This window comes from Cydia fagiglandana, chromosome 21 (genome assembly GCF_963556715.1).
Source record: "Cydia fagiglandana chromosome 21, ilCydFagi1.1, whole genome shotgun sequence".
Classification (NCBI taxonomy): domain Eukaryota; kingdom Metazoa; phylum Arthropoda; class Insecta; order Lepidoptera; family Tortricidae; genus Cydia; species Cydia fagiglandana.
In genome coordinates, this window is record NC_085952.1 from 4414065 (window position 1) to 4433999 (window position 19935).

At 39.3% G+C, this 19935-nt stretch overlaps 1 protein-coding gene across 1 annotated transcript in view; it reads right to left on the reverse strand.

The window, feature by feature from the left end:
- Positions 1–267: 267 nt before the first annotated feature.
- The window catches only part of LOC134675184 (probable G-protein coupled receptor No18), a 66248-nt gene continuing 46580 nt past the window's right edge, over positions 268–19935 (reverse strand). The window contains exon 4 of the mRNA XM_063533383.1: positions 268–830. Coding sequence (XP_063389453.1) covers positions 270–830 — 561 coding nt within the window. The 3' untranslated portion in view covers positions 268–269. The remainder of the gene's footprint in view (positions 831–19935) is intronic.

Sequence of the window (19935 nt, forward strand, 5' to 3'; positions counted from 1 at the left end):
ATTTTTCTGTTCTCCGTGCTGAAAGCGTCAACTTTCGACACGTTGCGCTTTAAAGTAAGTTGCCGCTTCCCGGCTCCGACGAGGAGAAAATATTAGGTATACAGTATACACACCTCGGCCAGTAAATAAGAAAGTCTCAGACCACATGTATTTAATTGTCGGCCGAGACGAAGCTGAGAATTTCTTACTTTACGGCCTAGGTATGTAATATATGTACCTCATTTCTTCACATTTAAAATCCAAAGTCTGGCTTTGCCATACTGAACAAATTAGCGTTTATTCCTCGTACATTTTCTGATGGTCAGCCGCCAGAAAGCTAACCTAAAATCGGGGGAATAGAACGCGTAAATAAATGGGTTGATGGCGGAATTAAACCATCCAAGCCACGTCAAAATGTACATTAACACTGGATTAACATAATTGGAAGGGATAAATGGTGTCAGCAGATAGTAGAGGAAAAATGGCAGCCAGCAAGCGACGAAACCACCAACGACTAGACTTAATGTTTGAGCAGTTTTCGTTTCTCTCCTCAAAGACGATACGCGGTTATTTTCCGAATGTTCTCGAATGGAATGCGTTCGATGTCGGGTCGTATTCTTATATTTGAAGTTCGCTTTGAACGTGACCTCGTTATAGAATTTTGACTCTTTCTCCTTCCTGACTTTAGGTCGTTTTTTGTCTGCGTGGAAGCAGCAGGGGCACTTGTCGGTTTGCGATGAGCAGTCGCTTTGTTGGGTGGACTTTGATGTTTGTTTTGAGGCACTCTGCCGTAGGGAGAGCTTATCCGATCCGGAATCGGATTCGGTTCGGATGCAGGAGAGCTTGCCTTTCTGGAACAAACAAACATACTTGGATAAGCGGGTTTAAACACACACATACACACACACATGAGGGTCTTTACGAGATTAGATTAGGCATAGGCATCCTAAAGGCTGATGTAGACGGCGCGCGAACTCGCATGCGATTTTAGTTACATAGCGGACTGTTGGTTACGTCCAATTCAACCGACCGATCAAAAACTGCAATGTAATGAAACTTGTATGAGAGTTATTGCATCGTCTAAATGAGCCCTAACTCTGGTAAAGTATGATGACTTAGGGCCCGATTCGGATTTTGAAATAGACATCTATTAGACATCTTTTAGACATTACCAAGATACGATAACGACATGTTTAAGATCTAACCTGTCAAATTTGACATTTGCGCGATTCTAGGGATTCTCTTGAACGATTTCCACAGGATATGACTTAGAGATCCAATTCACATCTAATAGATATCTTATTCTATCTAACGTAAACGTGACATTGGTTGCCCGAATTGCGCTGCAAAAGAGAACTAGTTGATATCTAAACTATAACGTATCTAGAATGGATCTAGTACGTGTCGTCTCTTGTAAATATCTTGAAGTTCGAATACGGCAAATAGTATTTTGGTTTGAACTGTTTCTGGTCATTTAAATAATTAAAATTTATTACAGTACGAAACTGATGGGAAAGTCGTATCATCATCATCTTCCTGCGTTGTCCCGGCATTTTGCCACGGCTCATGGGAGCCTGGGGTCCGCTTGGCAACTAATCCTAAGAATTGTCGTAAGCACAAGTTTTTACGAAAGCAATTGCCATCTGACCTTCCAACCCAGAGGGAAAACTAGGCCTTATTGGGATTAGTCCGGTTTCTTCACGATGTTTTCCTTCACCGTAAAGCGACTGGTAAATACATATCAAATGATATTTCGTACATAAGTACTAAAAAACTCATTGGTATGAGCCGGGGTTTGAACCCGCGACCTCTGGATTGCAAGTCGCACGTTACCGCTAAGCCAGATACGCCCTTTTGCTTGTCTGGCAACTTTTATCATATAAAGGTACGAAACCCTCCATCGTCCTTGACGGATAATGTTGGAAAATATTTTCACACCATTTAATTTACGTTTACACTATCTATACCGGGTGTGGCCTCTAACATGGGCAAATAATGAAAAGATAGATTGGACTCCTCAAACGGTGACACTTTTGTTCAACAACTTTAAAAAATTATGAAGTATTTGGACTCCCTATTTTTCATACAAAATAAATATTATTTTCAATGGACGCCATCGCCACGACATATCATTTTGATTGACGTTGCTTGTCACGCCTTAAACATAACAAAATTCGCAATACATTGCGTCTTGGAATGGGATACACTTTAAAGTGTATAAAAAAATCAAACCACAAGTTATTTTTAAAAGTCGCTGTACGTACGTACGTACGCAAGTACAGCCTACAGACGACTCATATTACAGGCCACACCCGGTATATACGTATTTCTTTGATTTCTGTTCATATTCTAATTATTATGATAATTAAGAGGAGCCAAGTCTGAGGAAATTATCTAATTAAAGTGTCAAGTTCAGAGGCATTCAATTAAATTTGGAAAATTCCAAAACACAAGGAAATTCGTTTGTTCGAAGTTCTTTTGAAATTATTTGTTAATAAATTATGTGGGGACTCTAAACGCTGCTAAGCGCAACTTGCACCATCCCATTAACTCGGGGTTAACCCGTTAAACCATTAACCCAGTGTCAAATTGTGGTAGCCATGGTAACTCCAGGTTTAACGGGTTAACCCCGTATTAGTGGAATGGTGCTTAGAAAGGGACTCGGAAACGCTGCTTTGGACGGTATTTAGGTTTAACAGTTTGAGGTTTTAAATCTGGAACACGATGCAGATGTTAACAACAGGAACTTTTTGAACTTTAAAATCGGAATATGGCTGCTAAAAACTATCCGACCGACAATTGAACCTTTTGCGATTTATCTGACCACTTAGCATGACTTGCGTGTAATTAACACTACACTACACTACACTTTGATTGACTCTAACTACATACATTTATTCTGTTCAACATAAAAATATAACTTAGCAAACATTGGTGCTTTGTTGGTTTACATAATAATTTTCATAGAACAGTTTTCATAATAATTGTGACTCAAAATGTTCGCATGTCATGCCGAATATTCGGTCGCCGAATATTCGGTATTCGGCTGAGAGAGGGGCCAAAATCATTCGGCCAAATTCACTATTCGGGGCATCTCTAGTGTTAACGCGCGACATATAATGGTGACGATAACCACGCGGCAACCCAAGTTATGCTAAGCGATCCGGTTTAAGGATGACTCAAGCTACAGCGGTCCGGGCCCGGGCCGGGGCGCTTTATAAAGTTAGGACTTGCAGAGTAAAAGTCTTGGTACCTACTACGGGATCTGACAACTTTTTAGTGTAAAAGCTTTATGTGCCTAGTCTTGCCAACACTTAAAATGAAATGTTTTTGGTAGGTTGAAATATATATTAGCAATTTTGATAGTCCACGCAGTGCAAGTGTTATTTATACGTCATAGTTTCATAGATGTTTGACGTTTAAAATAACACTTGCACTGCGTGGGTCTGAGCTATCAAAATCGCTGCAGACTTTTCTTGGTCTAACTGTAGAAACGAAGCTCTCAAGTACAAAAATTTATTAATTCCAAAATTTGAATATTACCCGATACCTACACAATTTCCCGCTAATAAAAAACTGAAATTGGATAATAAAAGTTTTGATTGCCTAAAATACGGATAAAATTCTATGTTAAATCCCTTGCGGCATTACAATATTTTTTGACGTTTTCAACATGCGCGCTGTACAAACACAGAATAAATAATACATAGTACTAGGTATAGTTCGTAGTTTTGTAACAGAGCCCGGCGGCTAATCCTATTGTTTATTGTTAAGTAAAACCGCACGTGCTACTTACCTGCAAAAAATGGTCATACTTATTCTATTTGACACCTGAACGCGGGCTAGTCCAACGCTCAAAAAACCAGTGTAGGTGCGCTCTCCGATAACGCGCCTTTGTTACGCATCTCGATGACACATTTTAGACTGGTTCTTTAGTGTTCGACTCGCCAGCACTCAGTAACCGAAGTACGCAGGTTTTTATGCAGGTGGTTGTGGCACGTGGCACGAGCGGTTTTACTTAACAATAGACAATAGGATTAGCTCGGGCTGTGTTACAAAACTACGAACTATACAGAAGACTCGCTCTTTAACAAAACGCGTCTGTTACGATCAGGAGAGATATGGCCGCTAGGTGGCGACAGCGCCATGCGCGGCTTATAGCTAGCCACTAGAATTGGTGTGGAACGGAGGTATATTCAGCTACCTGTAGCAAAGCGACGAAATCGCGGAGTGACGCTACGTCTTACGTAGGCGAACAACGCGCGAACGCGGCGCGGCGCGGCGCGGCGAAAGCGGCCGCCGCCGCGCCGCGCCGCGCCGCGCCGCCTGACATTCGCGTGCAAATCGCGCCGCACCGCGTTCGCAACGAGATCGCTTACGTAGGACACTTCTATGGGCATCAAAGGATTGATTTCGCCGCGCCGCGCCGCGCCGCGTTCGCGCGTTGTTCGCCTACGTAAGACGTAGCGTGAGCCACGCCTGGTACAAATTGTACAATTTACTGCCGTATTCGAACTTCAAGATATTCACAAGAGACGACACGTACTAGATCCATTCTAGATACGTTATAGATTAGATTTCAACTAGTTCTGTTTTGCAGCTCAATTCGGGCAACCAGTGTCACTTTTACGTCAGATAGTGTTAGATATCTGTGAATTGGATCTCTAAGTCATATCTTGTGGAAATCGTTCAAGAGTATTCCCAGAATCCCGCAAATGTCAAATTTGACAGGTTAGATCTTAAACATATCGTTATCGTATCTTGGTGACGTCTAAAAGATATCTAGTAGATGTCTGTTTCAAAATCCGAATCGGGTCCAGAGCCCCAATGTACAAGTATCATAACGCTTTTGTCCTTTAGATTATTTGACAGACGAGTGTAGTTTCTCTACTGTTTTGACATTTTTAGGGTTCCGTACCCAAAGGGTATTACTAAGACTTCGCTGTCCGTCCGTTCGTCCGTCCGTCCGTCCGTCCGTTCGTCCGTCCGTCCGTCCATCCGTTCGTCCGTCCGTCCGTCCGTTCGTCCGTCTGTCACCAGGCTGTATCTCACGAACCGTGATAGCTAGACAGTTGAAATTTTCACAGATGGTGTATTTCTGTTGCCGCTATAACAACAAATACTAAAAACAGAATAAAATAAAGATTTAAATGGGGCTCCCATACAACGAAAAGACAATAAAATGTTCTTAATCAACATTTCTTTCATTGTACGAACGAATTGAAAGTCACCAAACTCATTCTTTATATAAAGTGTCATTACGAGTAGGTACTTGTGATACTTTTTATACGATTTTCTTATTTTCAAGCGAAAAGTTAATCTTTGGTTCAGCAGTCGGATCATTAAGGTGCCGTTTGGATTCAGACTACAACAACATTATAGTTCGTTTTTCTAGCATTAGAATGAAGGTAAGCGATCTTGACATATATTTTAATTGAAAAAACGCTTTTTAAAAATAAGTACCTAACTATTATTATGAAAGCAGAAGAATATACATGATCGTATTAGATCCATAATTGTTTCATATTTGCTGTGACTTATTTTTAAAACGTGTTTTCTACTTAAAAGACAACATCAAGATTGTTTACTTTTTTTATAATGCTAAAAAAAAGAACTATAGGTGCTGCTGCAGTAAGTATTGGAGCTTGACATTGCTGCCGTCTGCACTTTGACATTTGCGGCAGCAATAAATACCTAAATAAATAAAGAAATAATAATAATATCGCATTGCAATACTTGTAGATACTACAAATATTCGGCAACTATTCGGTATTCAACAATTTTGCCGAATATTCGGTATTCAGCCTAAAGTTGCCTACTTAGGCCGAATACCGAATATCTGTTACACCAACCTAACAAGAAAAATTACTCAATAGAAATAAACGAAAACCACTATATTTAATTTGAACATGTTTTTTTTTCGAAAGTTGTTAAAATAAATACTAAGACCGTATTTTTGAGTATTTTTTTAGGGTTCCGTACCTCAAAAGGAGAAAACGGAACCCTTATAGGATCACTCGTGCGTCTGTCTGTCTGTCTGTCTGTCCGTCTGTCACAGCCGATTTTCTCCGGAACTACTGGACCAATCAAGTTGAAATTTGGTACACATATGTAAGTTTGTGACCCAAATACGGACATGTAACGTAAACAAATGAATTTTAAACATGGGGGCCACTTTTAGGGATAAATGAAAAAATTTAAAAATGAAATTTTTCAAATTATATCATGTTACATATCAAACGAAAGAACTAATTGTAAGGATCTCAAATATATTTTTTTATAATTTTCTAATAAACAGTTTAGAAGTTATTTAACAAAATAGGCAAAAAATTACCATTCCCCCCTTTATCTCCGAAACTGTTGTGTTGTTGTTGTTGTTGTCTGTCCTAGGGCACCCCGGAGGTGCATAGGGCCTCCACAAGATCCTTCCACGCCTTCCTGTCTTGAGCAACCGTCTTGGCCTCGTTCCAGCTCAGTCCTACGGCTGTCAGCTCGTTCTCTACGCTGCGCCTCCAGGTGTGCACAGGGCGTTTGCGGGCTCGCTTCCCGCCCTGAGGCCGCCACTCGAACGCGATACTGGCGTTGTTCGTATCTCCTCTTCGCAGGGTATGACCGATCCATCTCCACTTCCGCAGCGCTACTTCTTGGGCGATCGGAGGTTGTCGGCACATACTCCACAAATCCTCATTTCTTATAGTCTTCGGCCAGAATATGCGGAGGATCGACCGGAGGGACTTATTGACAAACACCTGTAGCTTGTGTGTCAGCCCTTTTGTCACTCTCCACGTCTCACAGCCGAAGAGCAGCACGGACTTGACGATGGATTCGAAGAGGGAAATTTTTACGCGGCGAGTGAGAACGTTTGAGTCCCAGACAGGCTTGAGTTGAGCAAATGCAGCTTTTGCCTTCTTGATTCTGCTCTCGACGTCTTCGTCAGCACCTCCCCGACATGTTAGTGTACTGCCGAGATATACAAACTTGGAGACTGATTCAAGGCGATCGTTTTTGAGCAATAAAGGATCCGTACAATCTGATTTTACTCGCATGTTGACAGTCTTCCGTCGGTTGATTCGCAGGCCCATGGCTTCAGCTTCCTCTTGAAGGCTCTCAAGTTTCGCTTTAAGATGGGCTAACGATGGCGAAATCAGCACGATGTCATCGGCGTAATCAAGATCATCCAGTTCCTTAGTACCCCAGTTAATGCCTCTTGGTGTTTCGATCACTTTCCTCATCACGTCGTCGAGAAGAATTATGAATAAAAGCGGTGACAGGAGGCATCCTTGCTTCACACCGGCAGTTACACTTATAGGCGCTCCCATTTCCTTTTCATGTATCACCCTGCATGAGCTCCCTACGTACAAGGAGCGGATTATGCGGATGATACACTCGGGTATACCCCTGCGACGAAGGCTGGACCACAGCGCGCTCCACTTCACGGTGTCGAAGGCTTTCTCAAAGTCCACAAAGGCTAGGAACAGCTCCGACTGCCATTCGACACATTGTTCAATAAGGATGCGTAGGGTATTGGTGTGGTCTGTGCAGGAGCGACCAGGGCGGAAACCTGCTTGCTCGTCTCTCAGCGTCTCTGCCACTCTTGGAGCAATGCGATTTAGCAGAATCTTAGCTAGTACTTTAGTATCTCCGAAACTACTGGGTCAAAAATTTTGAAAAAAATACATAAAATAGGTCTATACCTATAGATGACAGGAAAACCTATTAGAAATGTACAGTCAAGCGTGAGTCGGACTTAATTACAGTTTTTGATCCGACCCCTACGGATTTTTTAAAAAGATTTCACTCACGTTTCACATAAAAAATACATTGTTAAAAATTGTGTAATATACGGAACCCTTGGAATGCGAGTCCGACTCGCACTTGGCCGGTTTTGATTACAAATAATTTTATTTTTATCATGGGTCTGATTTAATAGACTCTAACTACATTCACTCGTTCTGAGCAACAAAAGTTAAACTTTAGCAAACGACTACGAAATAACGCGCGTTTTGGCAGCCGTGGCTCACTCCGCGATTTCGTCGCTTTGCTACAGGTAGCTAAAAGTACATCCGTTCCGCCCCAATTTTGGGGAAAGCCATAAGCCGCGCGTGGCGCTGTCGCCACCTAGCGGCCATATCTGTGCTGATCGTAACAGACGCGTTTTGTTAGAGAGTGAGTCTTCTGTACTTAGTAAGTACTATTATTTATTCTGTGGTTTTGGTAAGAAAACTGACATATGGAGTTACCACTAATTCTTCACTTATATTACTTACTCTATGGCAGTGGTCGGCAACCTTTTAGCAGCCAAGGGCACATAGCAGGTAACGAAGTGGACGCGGGCCGCACTTTGTGGAGACTGGTCTGTTTAAGCTAACACGAGCTATTATACTTAGTAACTTAATTTTTATTAATTAATTACAGTGAGACGCCTCATTCTGTTCTCGTATGTTTCCTTTCTCATAATGAATGTATTAATTATACAGGATATTGACTCTTGGAGACCCTATACATCTCTAAGGATAACTTGATAAACTATATAATCTTATAGTTCTGACACCTAGAGACATTTACACCTCTAAATATTATAGATTTTTTTTCGTGTGTTTTTTTATCTGTATTTTGTATGTAATTCGACATTAAGACACCATATACATCTCTTAGTAATTGTAATACGTTAGATTGAATTGTTAGTTTTATTTTATAAAATTGTTGATGTTATTATTTTTGCTTTTATGTAAATTCAATGTTGACGTGTAAAAGTGCCCTTGTGGCCTATTTGCTGAATAAATGTTGATGTTTGATGTTTGATGTTAATATTTATGACTTTATCAGACATTGTCATTTGTTAATATTACATACAAAATAGCCGAGGTCGCTGGTTGCCGACCGCTGCTGGCAATAATGTCGCAGCAGTATTGCAGCTGCAGTCGCCTTTTGAATGACACCTTTATTAAATCCCCGGCATATTCTGAGTTACGACACGAAGTGTTGAAACTTTGATTGTGCCGGCCCACTTTGCAAAGAAAATATAATTTAAGGAACGCAATACTTAAAAACCGGCCAAGTGTGAGTCGGATTACGCAAAACCGACAAATAAATCACGTTTGTTTTTTTAGAGTTCCGTACCCAAAGGGCACGGAACCCTAAAAAACGGGACCCTATTACTAAGACTTCGCTGTCCGTCCGTCCGTCCGTCCGTCCGTCCGTCCGTCACCAGGCTGTATCTCACGAACCGTGATAGCTAGACAGTTGAAATTTTCACAGATGATGTATTTCTGTTGCCGCTATAACAACAAATACTAAAAACAGAATAAAATAAAGATTTAAATGGGGCTCCCATACAACAAACGTGATTTTTGACCAAAGTTAAGCAACGTCGGGAGTGGTCAGTACTTGGATGGGTGACCGTTTTTTTTTTTGCTTTTTTTTGTTTTTTTTTGCATTATGGTACGGAACCCTTCGTGCGCGAGTCCGACTCGCACTTGGCCGGTTTTTTGTACTGGTTGTTATATCGGCAACAGAAATATGTCTATTTCAAAATACGAATCGGGCCCCCAATCTCGCAAAAGGGGCGCGGGGGGTTAATTCAGTTTTATTTCCTGAAGAAAAGCTGTATTTATTTTATAACAATATCAAAATTAAAGTTAAAACTAGAAATAAAATAAACATACAAACTATAAAATATACTTACCGACAGAAGCAAAACCAGTTAATTCAAAATGTACTCGTATGTCCCATTTATAAGTCCTCGTAAGTGCAAGGTCATGCACTTTCTATCTCTAATGTATGAACTCGTATTCGACATTAAGCAAATGTAAATTCTCTCCTACTACCTCAGACTGCATTATAATAAAACCTTTTATTACAGTGCCATCTTGAACTTAAACTCGGATGTTAGATCCATAGACTAGGAATCCTCTAGACCGAGTTTAGAGCAATTATTTTATGCAACCGATGATGCCAAAAATGCGGGGGTGCGCGGGACGAGGTGAGCGAAGTCCCGTGCCGTGATTAGTCCGTTCAAAGACACGGACGTCACACAAAGACACTTTCGACTCGAACATGGAGTAAAATTACCGTGGCAGAGGGGGTAGCGCGACTATGCTCAGCCTGGAGGATGTTTTGTCTGTGGTTAGATCCAACATTTTGAAATTACACGTCTACATAAAATGACATGTCATTTGTGGTGTGGCTGCGAACTTATTATTACAGTCAAAAAAGCCAGCTTTTACTAAATTTTCCTTGTCTACTTCTCTTGTTGAACGGCAAAGCTAACTTTGTAAATTACGCTCAGAGGTTACAAAGCTAAAATTGCCTACTAAACGTGGTTTTGATATCACTGGTAGCAGTTTTCGTGTGTGTTTGGTCACAGCGTGGTATTAACGCTTATTATGGCAGCGAAATTAGGATTATGTCAACGCAATATTAGTTTTCGGGGCAATCTCAGGGCTTAAACGACATAGGTTCACGTTAAGGACACTAGTTGCTTGTTATTATTTCGGTTGCTAGCTTAATATTGTTTGTGAACTAGGGGCCCGATTCGGATTTTGAAATAGACGTCTATTAGACATCTTTTAGACATCACCAAGATACGATAACGATATGTTTAAGTTATTCTAACCTATCAAATTTGACATTCTGGAACGATTTCCACAGGATATGACTTAGAGTTCCAATTCACATCTAATAGATATCTTACTCTATCTAACGTAAAAGTGACATTGGTTGCCCGAATTGCGCTGCCAAAGAGAACTATAGTTGATATCTAAACTATAACGTAGAACGGATCTAGTACACGTGTCGTCTCTTGTGTATATCTTGAAGTTCGAATACGGCAGTAGATTATAGTAGTTTGTTTCGTTCAGGCTATTATAGAGTCTTAGGGGTCATCCATTAATTACGTCACTCGAATTTCTAGGTTTTTTGACCCCATCCCCCCTCCTTGTCACAATTGGTCACATTTGGCAAACCCCTCCCCCCTAGTGTGATGTCACATTGTTTCTACGAAATCGCCAAATCGAATTAAGTGTGACGTTCCACGGGAAAAGGTACCTTATGAGGGTTTCTAGTTTCGGAAATATGAAATGTTTTGTAAAGAGGTGAAAAAATGCTCAATTTTTTTTTATTGTGTGATCTGAAACCTTAATGCATAACGTTTGTTTACCTGTTTTTATTTTTGTTATAAGTTAGTTATAAGCCTAGTAATGTCGTCTCAGAGTTTAGTCGAAAAGGTACCTTATGGAAAAAAGATTGAAAATTCCCAAAAAAACTAGTCAATACGGGAAAAGAAGTTTGGTAGAGAACTGTATTATCATTCTGCAAAACTAATTTGATAATTTCAGTTCTGGTTGGGGCGCCTAGCAAATATTATAACCGTACATCGACCGACATTACAAATCCAAGTAGCCTGCTATTATACCAAAGTTACTCTCGTCAAGTCTTTCTTAACTAGTATAATCTTCATTTGCTTTGGTCGCATGCAATAATTCAGCCATTGGTTTGCTGAAAAATGCCAATACCCGACGCATTACCTTATGGAATATCTGAGGTCATTGAACCTCAATGCCGCTTGTCTTCAATGGCAACCAAAATATATTATTGATAAAAAATAGACTATTTATACCATCTTTACCCCAAAATATTATTAGTTTATCCTAACTGTTCCATCATCATCATGCCTCATCATGTAACTTAACCACAAGGTACCTTTTCATTACATACAAATTATTGGTCTTTTTTAAGATTATTATGACGAAGAACTAATTAAATTTGTGGCAGTTTAATGTAAATTAATATTTTCTATTCATAAAAGATAAACTTCAATGTGATTGATGTTTTGTAGTGATGTATTATTAGATTTATTTCCATAAGGTACCTTTTCGTAAATGTATGGAGCAAATACTGTAATTGTTATGTAAGTTTAAAGTGGCATAAGGGGTTAAATATAGTATTTAGTTGGGGTTTTAGGATTTATTTCATTTGAATGACAGAATTTCTTTCATATGTGCTCAGAAAAATTGATTGTGTGTTACATTAAAAGTAAATATATTCAATTTTCTGATTTTATACGAAAAAGTCAGAAAATACATTTTCACCTCTAAATCGGTATTGTTTTTTGCTTAAACTGTCTCTCAGTGTCGTTTTCTAATAGATACAATTTAAATCTTGAGAGCTCATTGCAATCAATCGTGAAAATGAAATAAAACTTTATTTTCAAGAGATTGGTTAGTATACACATAAATCAGTCGATATCAAAGGTTTCTATTTGCATTACAGAACAAGTCGCAACATTTTTTAAATCTCAGATATATAAGGTATTATTATTTGTAGTCAACTATGTAACTTACTTCAGGAACATAGTTTTTTAGGCGGCTAAACTTAAAACTTCTCTATCGTAAAGTTGCTCATTTCACAACATTATTTTCAAAAAATCATATCTCTGTAACTACGCAACTTAGAAGGTTGATCTTTTGTGTTATCGATAGCTTATTTATTGTAGATTACTGGGGTATGCATAACTCCATACCCGCCATAAGGTACCTTTGCCCGTGGGACGTCACAAGTAAGTAAGTACCTAAGTATTATTAATATTTTATCAAAATATTTTTGACGATATAAAAATTAGTAATTTTATAACCCGAAACTGCTTAGGAAAGAAAATTAAACGAATAAAAACGATTATCGTTTTAAAAACCTGTTATTTAAATGTACAGCGAATAAAATAATTTAACCTGTAAGTAATTATAATTAATTAATTAATTATTATTTTTAATTAATTATTATAATTTAATCTGTAGCTACATGTGTGATCCTGTAATTGGCTTTCCTTCTCTTATTAATGTGGCATACTCTGTATAGATAGCTGTTGGATCTCCATAACATAAATAAATAAATTTCCGATTACTGATGAAGTTAAAGTGACGTAACAAAGTTCCCCCCTCCCCCATGTCACAATATGTCACATTTTCTTGACCCCCTCCCTCCCCCTAAACGTGTGATGTAATTAATGGATGACCCCTTAACAGAAACCAATTTAGAGAGTATTATGCGTTATTAATTTCAGAAAGTCGTAATATAAAGGACAATATCTGGGAGACCGAGCATTGCTCATAAATGATCGTTTTCCCAGAGTTAAGATCTAGCTAGATCAATTTTTCGACCCCGAAAATCCCTGTATAGCAAATTTCATTGAAATGGTTAGAGCAGTTTCCGATATTCCCGAAATATATTTATATACCGGGTGTGGCCAGTAACACGAGCAAATAATTAAAACATAGATTGTACTCCTCAAACGGTTGTCACCGTTTGAGGAGTACAATCTATGTTTGCTTAAAGCAAACATCATTAACAGTGGCACAACTCAAAATGAAATGCTATTGCATTTAATATTCTATCTTTTACTGGTAAGATTTAAAATCGAATGGTATTTCATTTTGTTTTGTGTCACTATTCATGATAAGCAAAGTTTTGTTCAACAACTTTTAAAAATTATGAAGTATTTAGACTCCTTATTTTTCATACTAAATAAATATTATCCTCAATGGACGCCATCGCCACGCTATATCATTGTGATTGAGGTTGCTTTTCACGCCTTAAACATAACAAAATTCGCAATACATTGCGTCTTAGAAGAAACTTTAAAGTGTATTAAAAATCAAACCACAAGTTATTTTTAAAAGTCGCTGAACAAATGTTGGTCAGTATGAGAAATACAGCTGTAAGTATATTTTAATTTAATACTTTACAATATCATTAAAACTAACTATAAATTAAAGATTTAAAAACTAAACTAAAATTAAAATATAACTACTTAAAAATTAAACTAATACTTATAATATTATATAAAAACTAAAATATAATAATAAAATATATGAAAATAAAAAGAAGTTATAAAGAGAATACACCTTCTAAAATCTCTGCCTGCGGCCTGTAAGTTAAATTTTTTGCTCATATTACAGGCCACACCCGGTATATTATTATGTATACAAGAATTGCTCGTTTAAAGGTACATATTAGATAAGATAGACATTTTCCAAGATGGTTCCTCGAGGTCCTCAAATGTCAAATAAACAAGAAGAGGGACTTGTAAATTAATATATGTACATACCAAATTTCAAGACTGTTCCAGAGATTTCGAGGTTGGTCCTACTAAATGTAAATAACCATAATTATGTAAATAAATAGACTCAGCGAAGTAGGGATTACACTACACTGACAGAATTAACAGCCAACAGGAGTGGTCATTTCTCCATACAAACGTACTCGACTGTTTCCTCCGTGGGTTTTGATGCTATAGTCCGTTTTTTTTAGCATTAGAAAGAACTTCGCAGAAGTAAGCTTGTGGTTCCAAATCCGGCACTTTTAGCGGTAATAATTTGAAGTAAATTATGTGTATTGACCATGCTACATTAGATAATTCAATAATTATTAACAATTAAAGAGCCTGATAAAAACTGCACGCTTGCTTCTCTGGAGTTCTTTCTAATGCTAAAAAAAACGAACTATAGAGCAATGATTTTTTCAACACAGATTAATATTGTCAATATCTGTGTCGGACCGTTTTGCTTTTTTTGATATTTTTGTTTGTTAAAGCGGTAGAGCCCTTCAAAAATGGCCAAAATGGCCTCATTGACTATGCCGCAATGAGAGGCGTAGTATTCAAAACTGATATCAATTAGCCAAAAAAGCAAAACGGTCCGACACGGATAATTTCATAATCATTTAGATTTCCAAATTTGGTTAAGTTTTGGAGGAGGAAACAGTCGAGTACGAAACCTCGATTTTTGAGATTTTTACGCAGGATTTTTCGCCTTGTCCTTATCGCACTAGTTTTATGAGCCGCTTCCGTTAGCGAGACGGGTATATTTACCTAAAATATTTAAAACTCAGCTCCTGTTTCGTCTTAACGACGTGTTTATAACTAATGTGTACTTTGTATTCAAAGGCTGTCCGTATAATTGTATCACACTTTGAAGTTGCGCGTTTGTGGCGTCAAATGTTAACTAGGAGGCTTATTCTGATTGTAATCACAGGTTATGATTTTTTTAAATTCATTTGAAATCCATCAGCTGTGACCTTCTTCTTCTTCCTCGCGTTATCCCGGCATTTCGCCGCGGCTCGTGAGAGCCTGGGGTCCGCTTGACAACTAATCCCATGATTTGACGTAGGCACTAGTTTTTACGAAAGCGACTGCCATCTGACCTTCCAACAGCTGCGACATTAACATAAAAATTATACTAAATACAAGGTGCCAATATATACGAACTTATATACGAAATATCATTTGATATTTACCAGTCGCTTTACGGTGAAGGAAAACATCGTGAGGAAACCGGACTAATCCCAATAAGGCCTAGTTTACCCTCTGGGTTGGAAGGTCAGATGGCAGTCGCTTTCGTAAAACTAGTGCCTACGTCAAATCATGGGATTAGTTGTCAAGCGGACCCCAGGCTCTCATGAGCCGTGGCGAAATGCCGGAATAACGCGAGGAAGAAGAAGACAAGGTGCCAATTTTATTATGTTACTTGCTGCTACGGAACCCTTCATGGGCGAGTCCGACTCGCACTTGATCGCTTTTATAATGAATGAGTTTCGATCCCCGGGAGCCAATTATAGGAACTCACAGGTAGAAATTTAATCTGGATTTGTTGATACGATCAGTCAGTGCCAAAAAAGATATCTAGACACGCGGCAGCGTGTCAAGCCAAGTTCAAGCAAAGGAACTGGCTAGCCAGCGCCAAGTGTAATATTACACGAACCACTTGGTGCCACTTTTGACCCTTCTATAACTCAAAACATCTTTAACGTAAACACATAAAACTACGTGTGTTTAATTATATCCATAAGGACATCTAGAAGCCCAAATTTCATGAAGCTAGCTCAAACGGTTATAAAGATATGAAGGTCAAAAAGTCGTAAATTTTAAGACTGACTGACATACCTATAGTACCTAAACCTAACCTACTTCCAGATGACCTAGAAGGATGAAATTTGGAATCCAGCTCAGTTATTGTGTGAAAGCGTAGGAAAAAATCTCAAAATAAAAAAAAGTTATAAAATAGGGGAGGTCCCCATACAAAAAAACCATTTTTTATTGTGACTGACATATAAGTACCTAAACCTAACCTACTTCCAGATGACCTAGAAGGATGAAATTTGGAATCCAGCTCAGTTATTGTGTGAAAGCGTAGGAAAAAATCTAATAATAAAAAAAAGTTATAAAATAGGGGGGGGGTCCCCATACAAAAAAAACATTTTTTATTGGGACTGACATATCGCCGTGTGCCTGCTACACTGCCACATCTCAAAAAACGGTTTTTTCGAGAAATCGCGTCTCAAAGTTGTGAGAGTATAGTTCAGGGTGTTTAATAGGATCTTACTCCTTTAGTTTTAGGTCTATGAATTTAAAATTTAGCTTTTTTTACTCGGAATGATATAACCCTCCTTATGACCACGCCACTTTTTAAAAGAAATGTATATTTTTTAAGACACAAGGCCCGAAAGACAGGTATTTAGAGTTGTGGCCGTATTGCAGAAACGTTTTTTAAAGATTTTGAGATGCGGCCAAATTTAAACACAAGATTATTGGATAAAGGTTACCATGCAAATATAAATAAAAACACCAAAATAGTTAAAATCCCTTTATTTTTACCCGACTACGGCAACGCAAAAGGAGGGTTATGATTTTGACCGGTATGTATGTGGGTATGTATGTATGTATGTATGTATGTTCATTTGTTCCCTCATAACTTCTAAAGTACACATTATAATTTGACAAACGATATGTCGTTCGAATTATCTTAATCGTCCGCTGGTTATAGGCTATGTGAAGTTGATGTGAAGTCACAAAAAAATGAAAAAGGCGTCCTCTAGAGGTCATAAAGTCACGAAAGAAAAAAATAAAAATAAGTAATGATTACGTGATGTATATCATTTGAAAGAGCTCAGTTAGCACCTTTCAAATATATAAATATTGTTAGCTTTTGCACCCGGCTTTGCCTGCATGCACCCGATGAAACATTAATTTATCGGGTAGGTAATTCGAACTACGAATCTACAAGCGCTCTGGATTCTATCCGCGTATTACCCGACTACGGCGATACAAGAAGGTATTTGCAAAATAAATTTGTTTGGCCGCTATAAACATAGTGTTTTTTTTAATGACCTGCAATATTTTATAACGTGAATAGGTATAGAAGTCCAGATCAGCCAAAATGTATGAAACAGCCGTACAAGAGACGTAGGAAGCTCGCTGTACGCGTTCCAAAGCCGGGCGCCTTCGGCGCCCTCATACTAGAGGAGTCGGGCGTAGCCTGACGTACGTGGCGCGCTGCAAGCAGTCCAAAGCCAGGCGACTTCGACTTTCGCATACTAAAAGTGTCGACATACGTGACACGCTGGACGCTTACTAAATCCGGGCAAATGCATGAAACAGCCCTACAAAAGACGTACGGGCACGCTGTACGTGTTCCAAAGCCGGGCGCCTTCGGCGCCCTCATACTCAACGCGTCGGGCGTAGCCCGTCGTCGTACGAGGCGCACTGTATGCGTTCAAAGCCGGGCGCCTTGGGCGCTCTTATACTAAAAGAGTCGGGCGTAGCCCGACGTACGAAGCTCGCTGTACGCGTTCCAAAGCCGGGCGCCGAAGGCGCCCTCATACTAAAAGAGTCGGGCGTAGCTCGACGTACGAAGCTCGCTCTACGCGTTCCAAAGCCGGGCGCCTTTGGCGCCCTTATAGTAATAGAGTCGGGTAGGTAATTCGAACTACGAATCTACAAGCGCTCTGGATTCTATCCGCGTATTACCCGACTACGGCGATACAAGAAGGTATTTGCAAAATAAATTTGTTTGGCCGCTATAAACATAGTGTTTTTTTTAATGACCTGCAATATTTTATAACGTGAATAGGTATAGAAGTCCAGATCAGCCAAAATGTATGAAACAGCCGTACAAGAGACGTAGGAAGCTCGCTGTACGCGTTCCAAAGCCGGGCGCCTTCGGCGCCCTCATACTAGAGGAGTCGGGCGTAGCCTGACGTACGTGGCGCGCTGCAAGCAGTCCAAAGCCAGGCGACTTCGACTTTCTCATACTAAAAGTGTCGACATACGTGACACGCTGGACGCTTACTAAATCCGGGCAAATGCATGAAACAGCCGTACAAAAGACGTACGGGCACGCTGTACGTGTTCCAAAGCCGGGCGCCTTCGGCGCCCTCATACTCAACGCGTCGGGCGTAGCCCGTCGTCGTACGAGGCGCACTGTATGCGTTCAAAGCCGGGCGCCTTGGGCGCTCTTATACTAAAAGAGTCGGGCGTAGCCCGACGTACGAAGCTCGCTGTACGCGTTCCAAAGCCGGGCGCCGAAGGCGCCCTCATACTAAAAGAGTCGGGCGTAGCCCGACGTACGAAGCTCGCTCTACGCGTTCCAAAGCCGGGCGCCTTTGGCGCCCTTATAGTAATAGAGTCGGGCGTAGCCCGACGTAGGAGGCGCACTGTACACGTTCCAAAGCTGGGCGCCGAAAGCGCCTCCATGCCAAAGGATAGCGCAGCCCGATATATGTGGCGCTCTGCGTGTAACATTTCTGTACTGGGGATGCCCTCGAAAAAGTAATATAAAGTGACTTCGAATAGTTAGTAACGAAGTCATGACCCCAAAATTAGTTAAATAAAAAATAAGTTCAAAAACTAAAACCCGACTACTCGCGCAAATCGCGCTCTAAAAGTATGAAACAAGATAGAATTCTTATCTGAAGTTATCAAACAGGAAATATTATAAATGTTATAATTTTTTTAATAAAAAAATACAACGTAATATGTATAATTTACTACATTATTTATATTTTTACAGAGATTCAGAGGATAGCTGTGGTCGTATGCCACTTTACCTTAAAGTTTATAATCGTGGCATACGACCATGCACGGCGATCCTTTGAATATCTCTGTAAATATATCAAAAATGTAATACATTTTATTACGTTGTAATTTTATTAAAAAAATTATAACATTTATAATATTTCCTGTTTGATAACTTCAGATAAGACTTCTATCACAAAACAGATAAGTACAGAAATCAATCACATGTATGTAATTTACTTTTCATACCTACGCTCGGCGGTCGCTCTAGGGTTGCGATTGTTGCGAACTATGACTTATGCACAAAAAATTATCGTGGTAGTGGCACTCGTATCCATCGTATCGTATCTCGTATCTAGTTGTTTGATTTATTGTTGAGGATGAAACGGGAAGAATGGAAATATAAATTAATAATAACATTAATAACTCAAATAGGTATTTTCATTTTAATGTCATTGTTATATTACAAATTTGCCACAGAAAATATCTTGCGATGATTTCGAGATTGGCGAAATGCACGATTATTATATTTTAAACTGTAATAAATTCGCATTATCATGTACAATGTAATAAATTCGCATACGCATTCTCTCTGTAACCACTGGTAGCTTAAAAAACAATTCACCGGTTAATGTTGAATTTAAACAACCGTCCACTGTACAGTTATAATAACTTTTTGTTTTGTTTCTCCATTATTGCACAAAAAAGTTCACAGACGCGTGTCTTAAGCGGATGGTACTCGCGCTTGCACTGGTCCCAACTGGTCCGAGATATCGTGTCCGTGAGCGGTGTCTATGTGTGCGTTGTTCGAGCGCGCTTTGTATGTTGATTGATTTCTGTACCTATCTCTTTTGTGCTTCTATCTTGTTTCATACTTTTTAGAGCGCGATTTGCAGTAGTCGGGTTTTAGTTTTTGAACTTATATCAACTTTGATAGGAACAAGATCACTGTACGCGATAATAATAATATGTGTAACTCAGCTAATTATTATTTTCTAGGACGCAACTCAAAAGATTCATTTAAAACGTGTGCTATATAGCCACAACTCAAAAGTGGCTGTATTGCAGGGAATTGTCTGACAATTTATGGTCAAATGCATAAGGCCACTTGT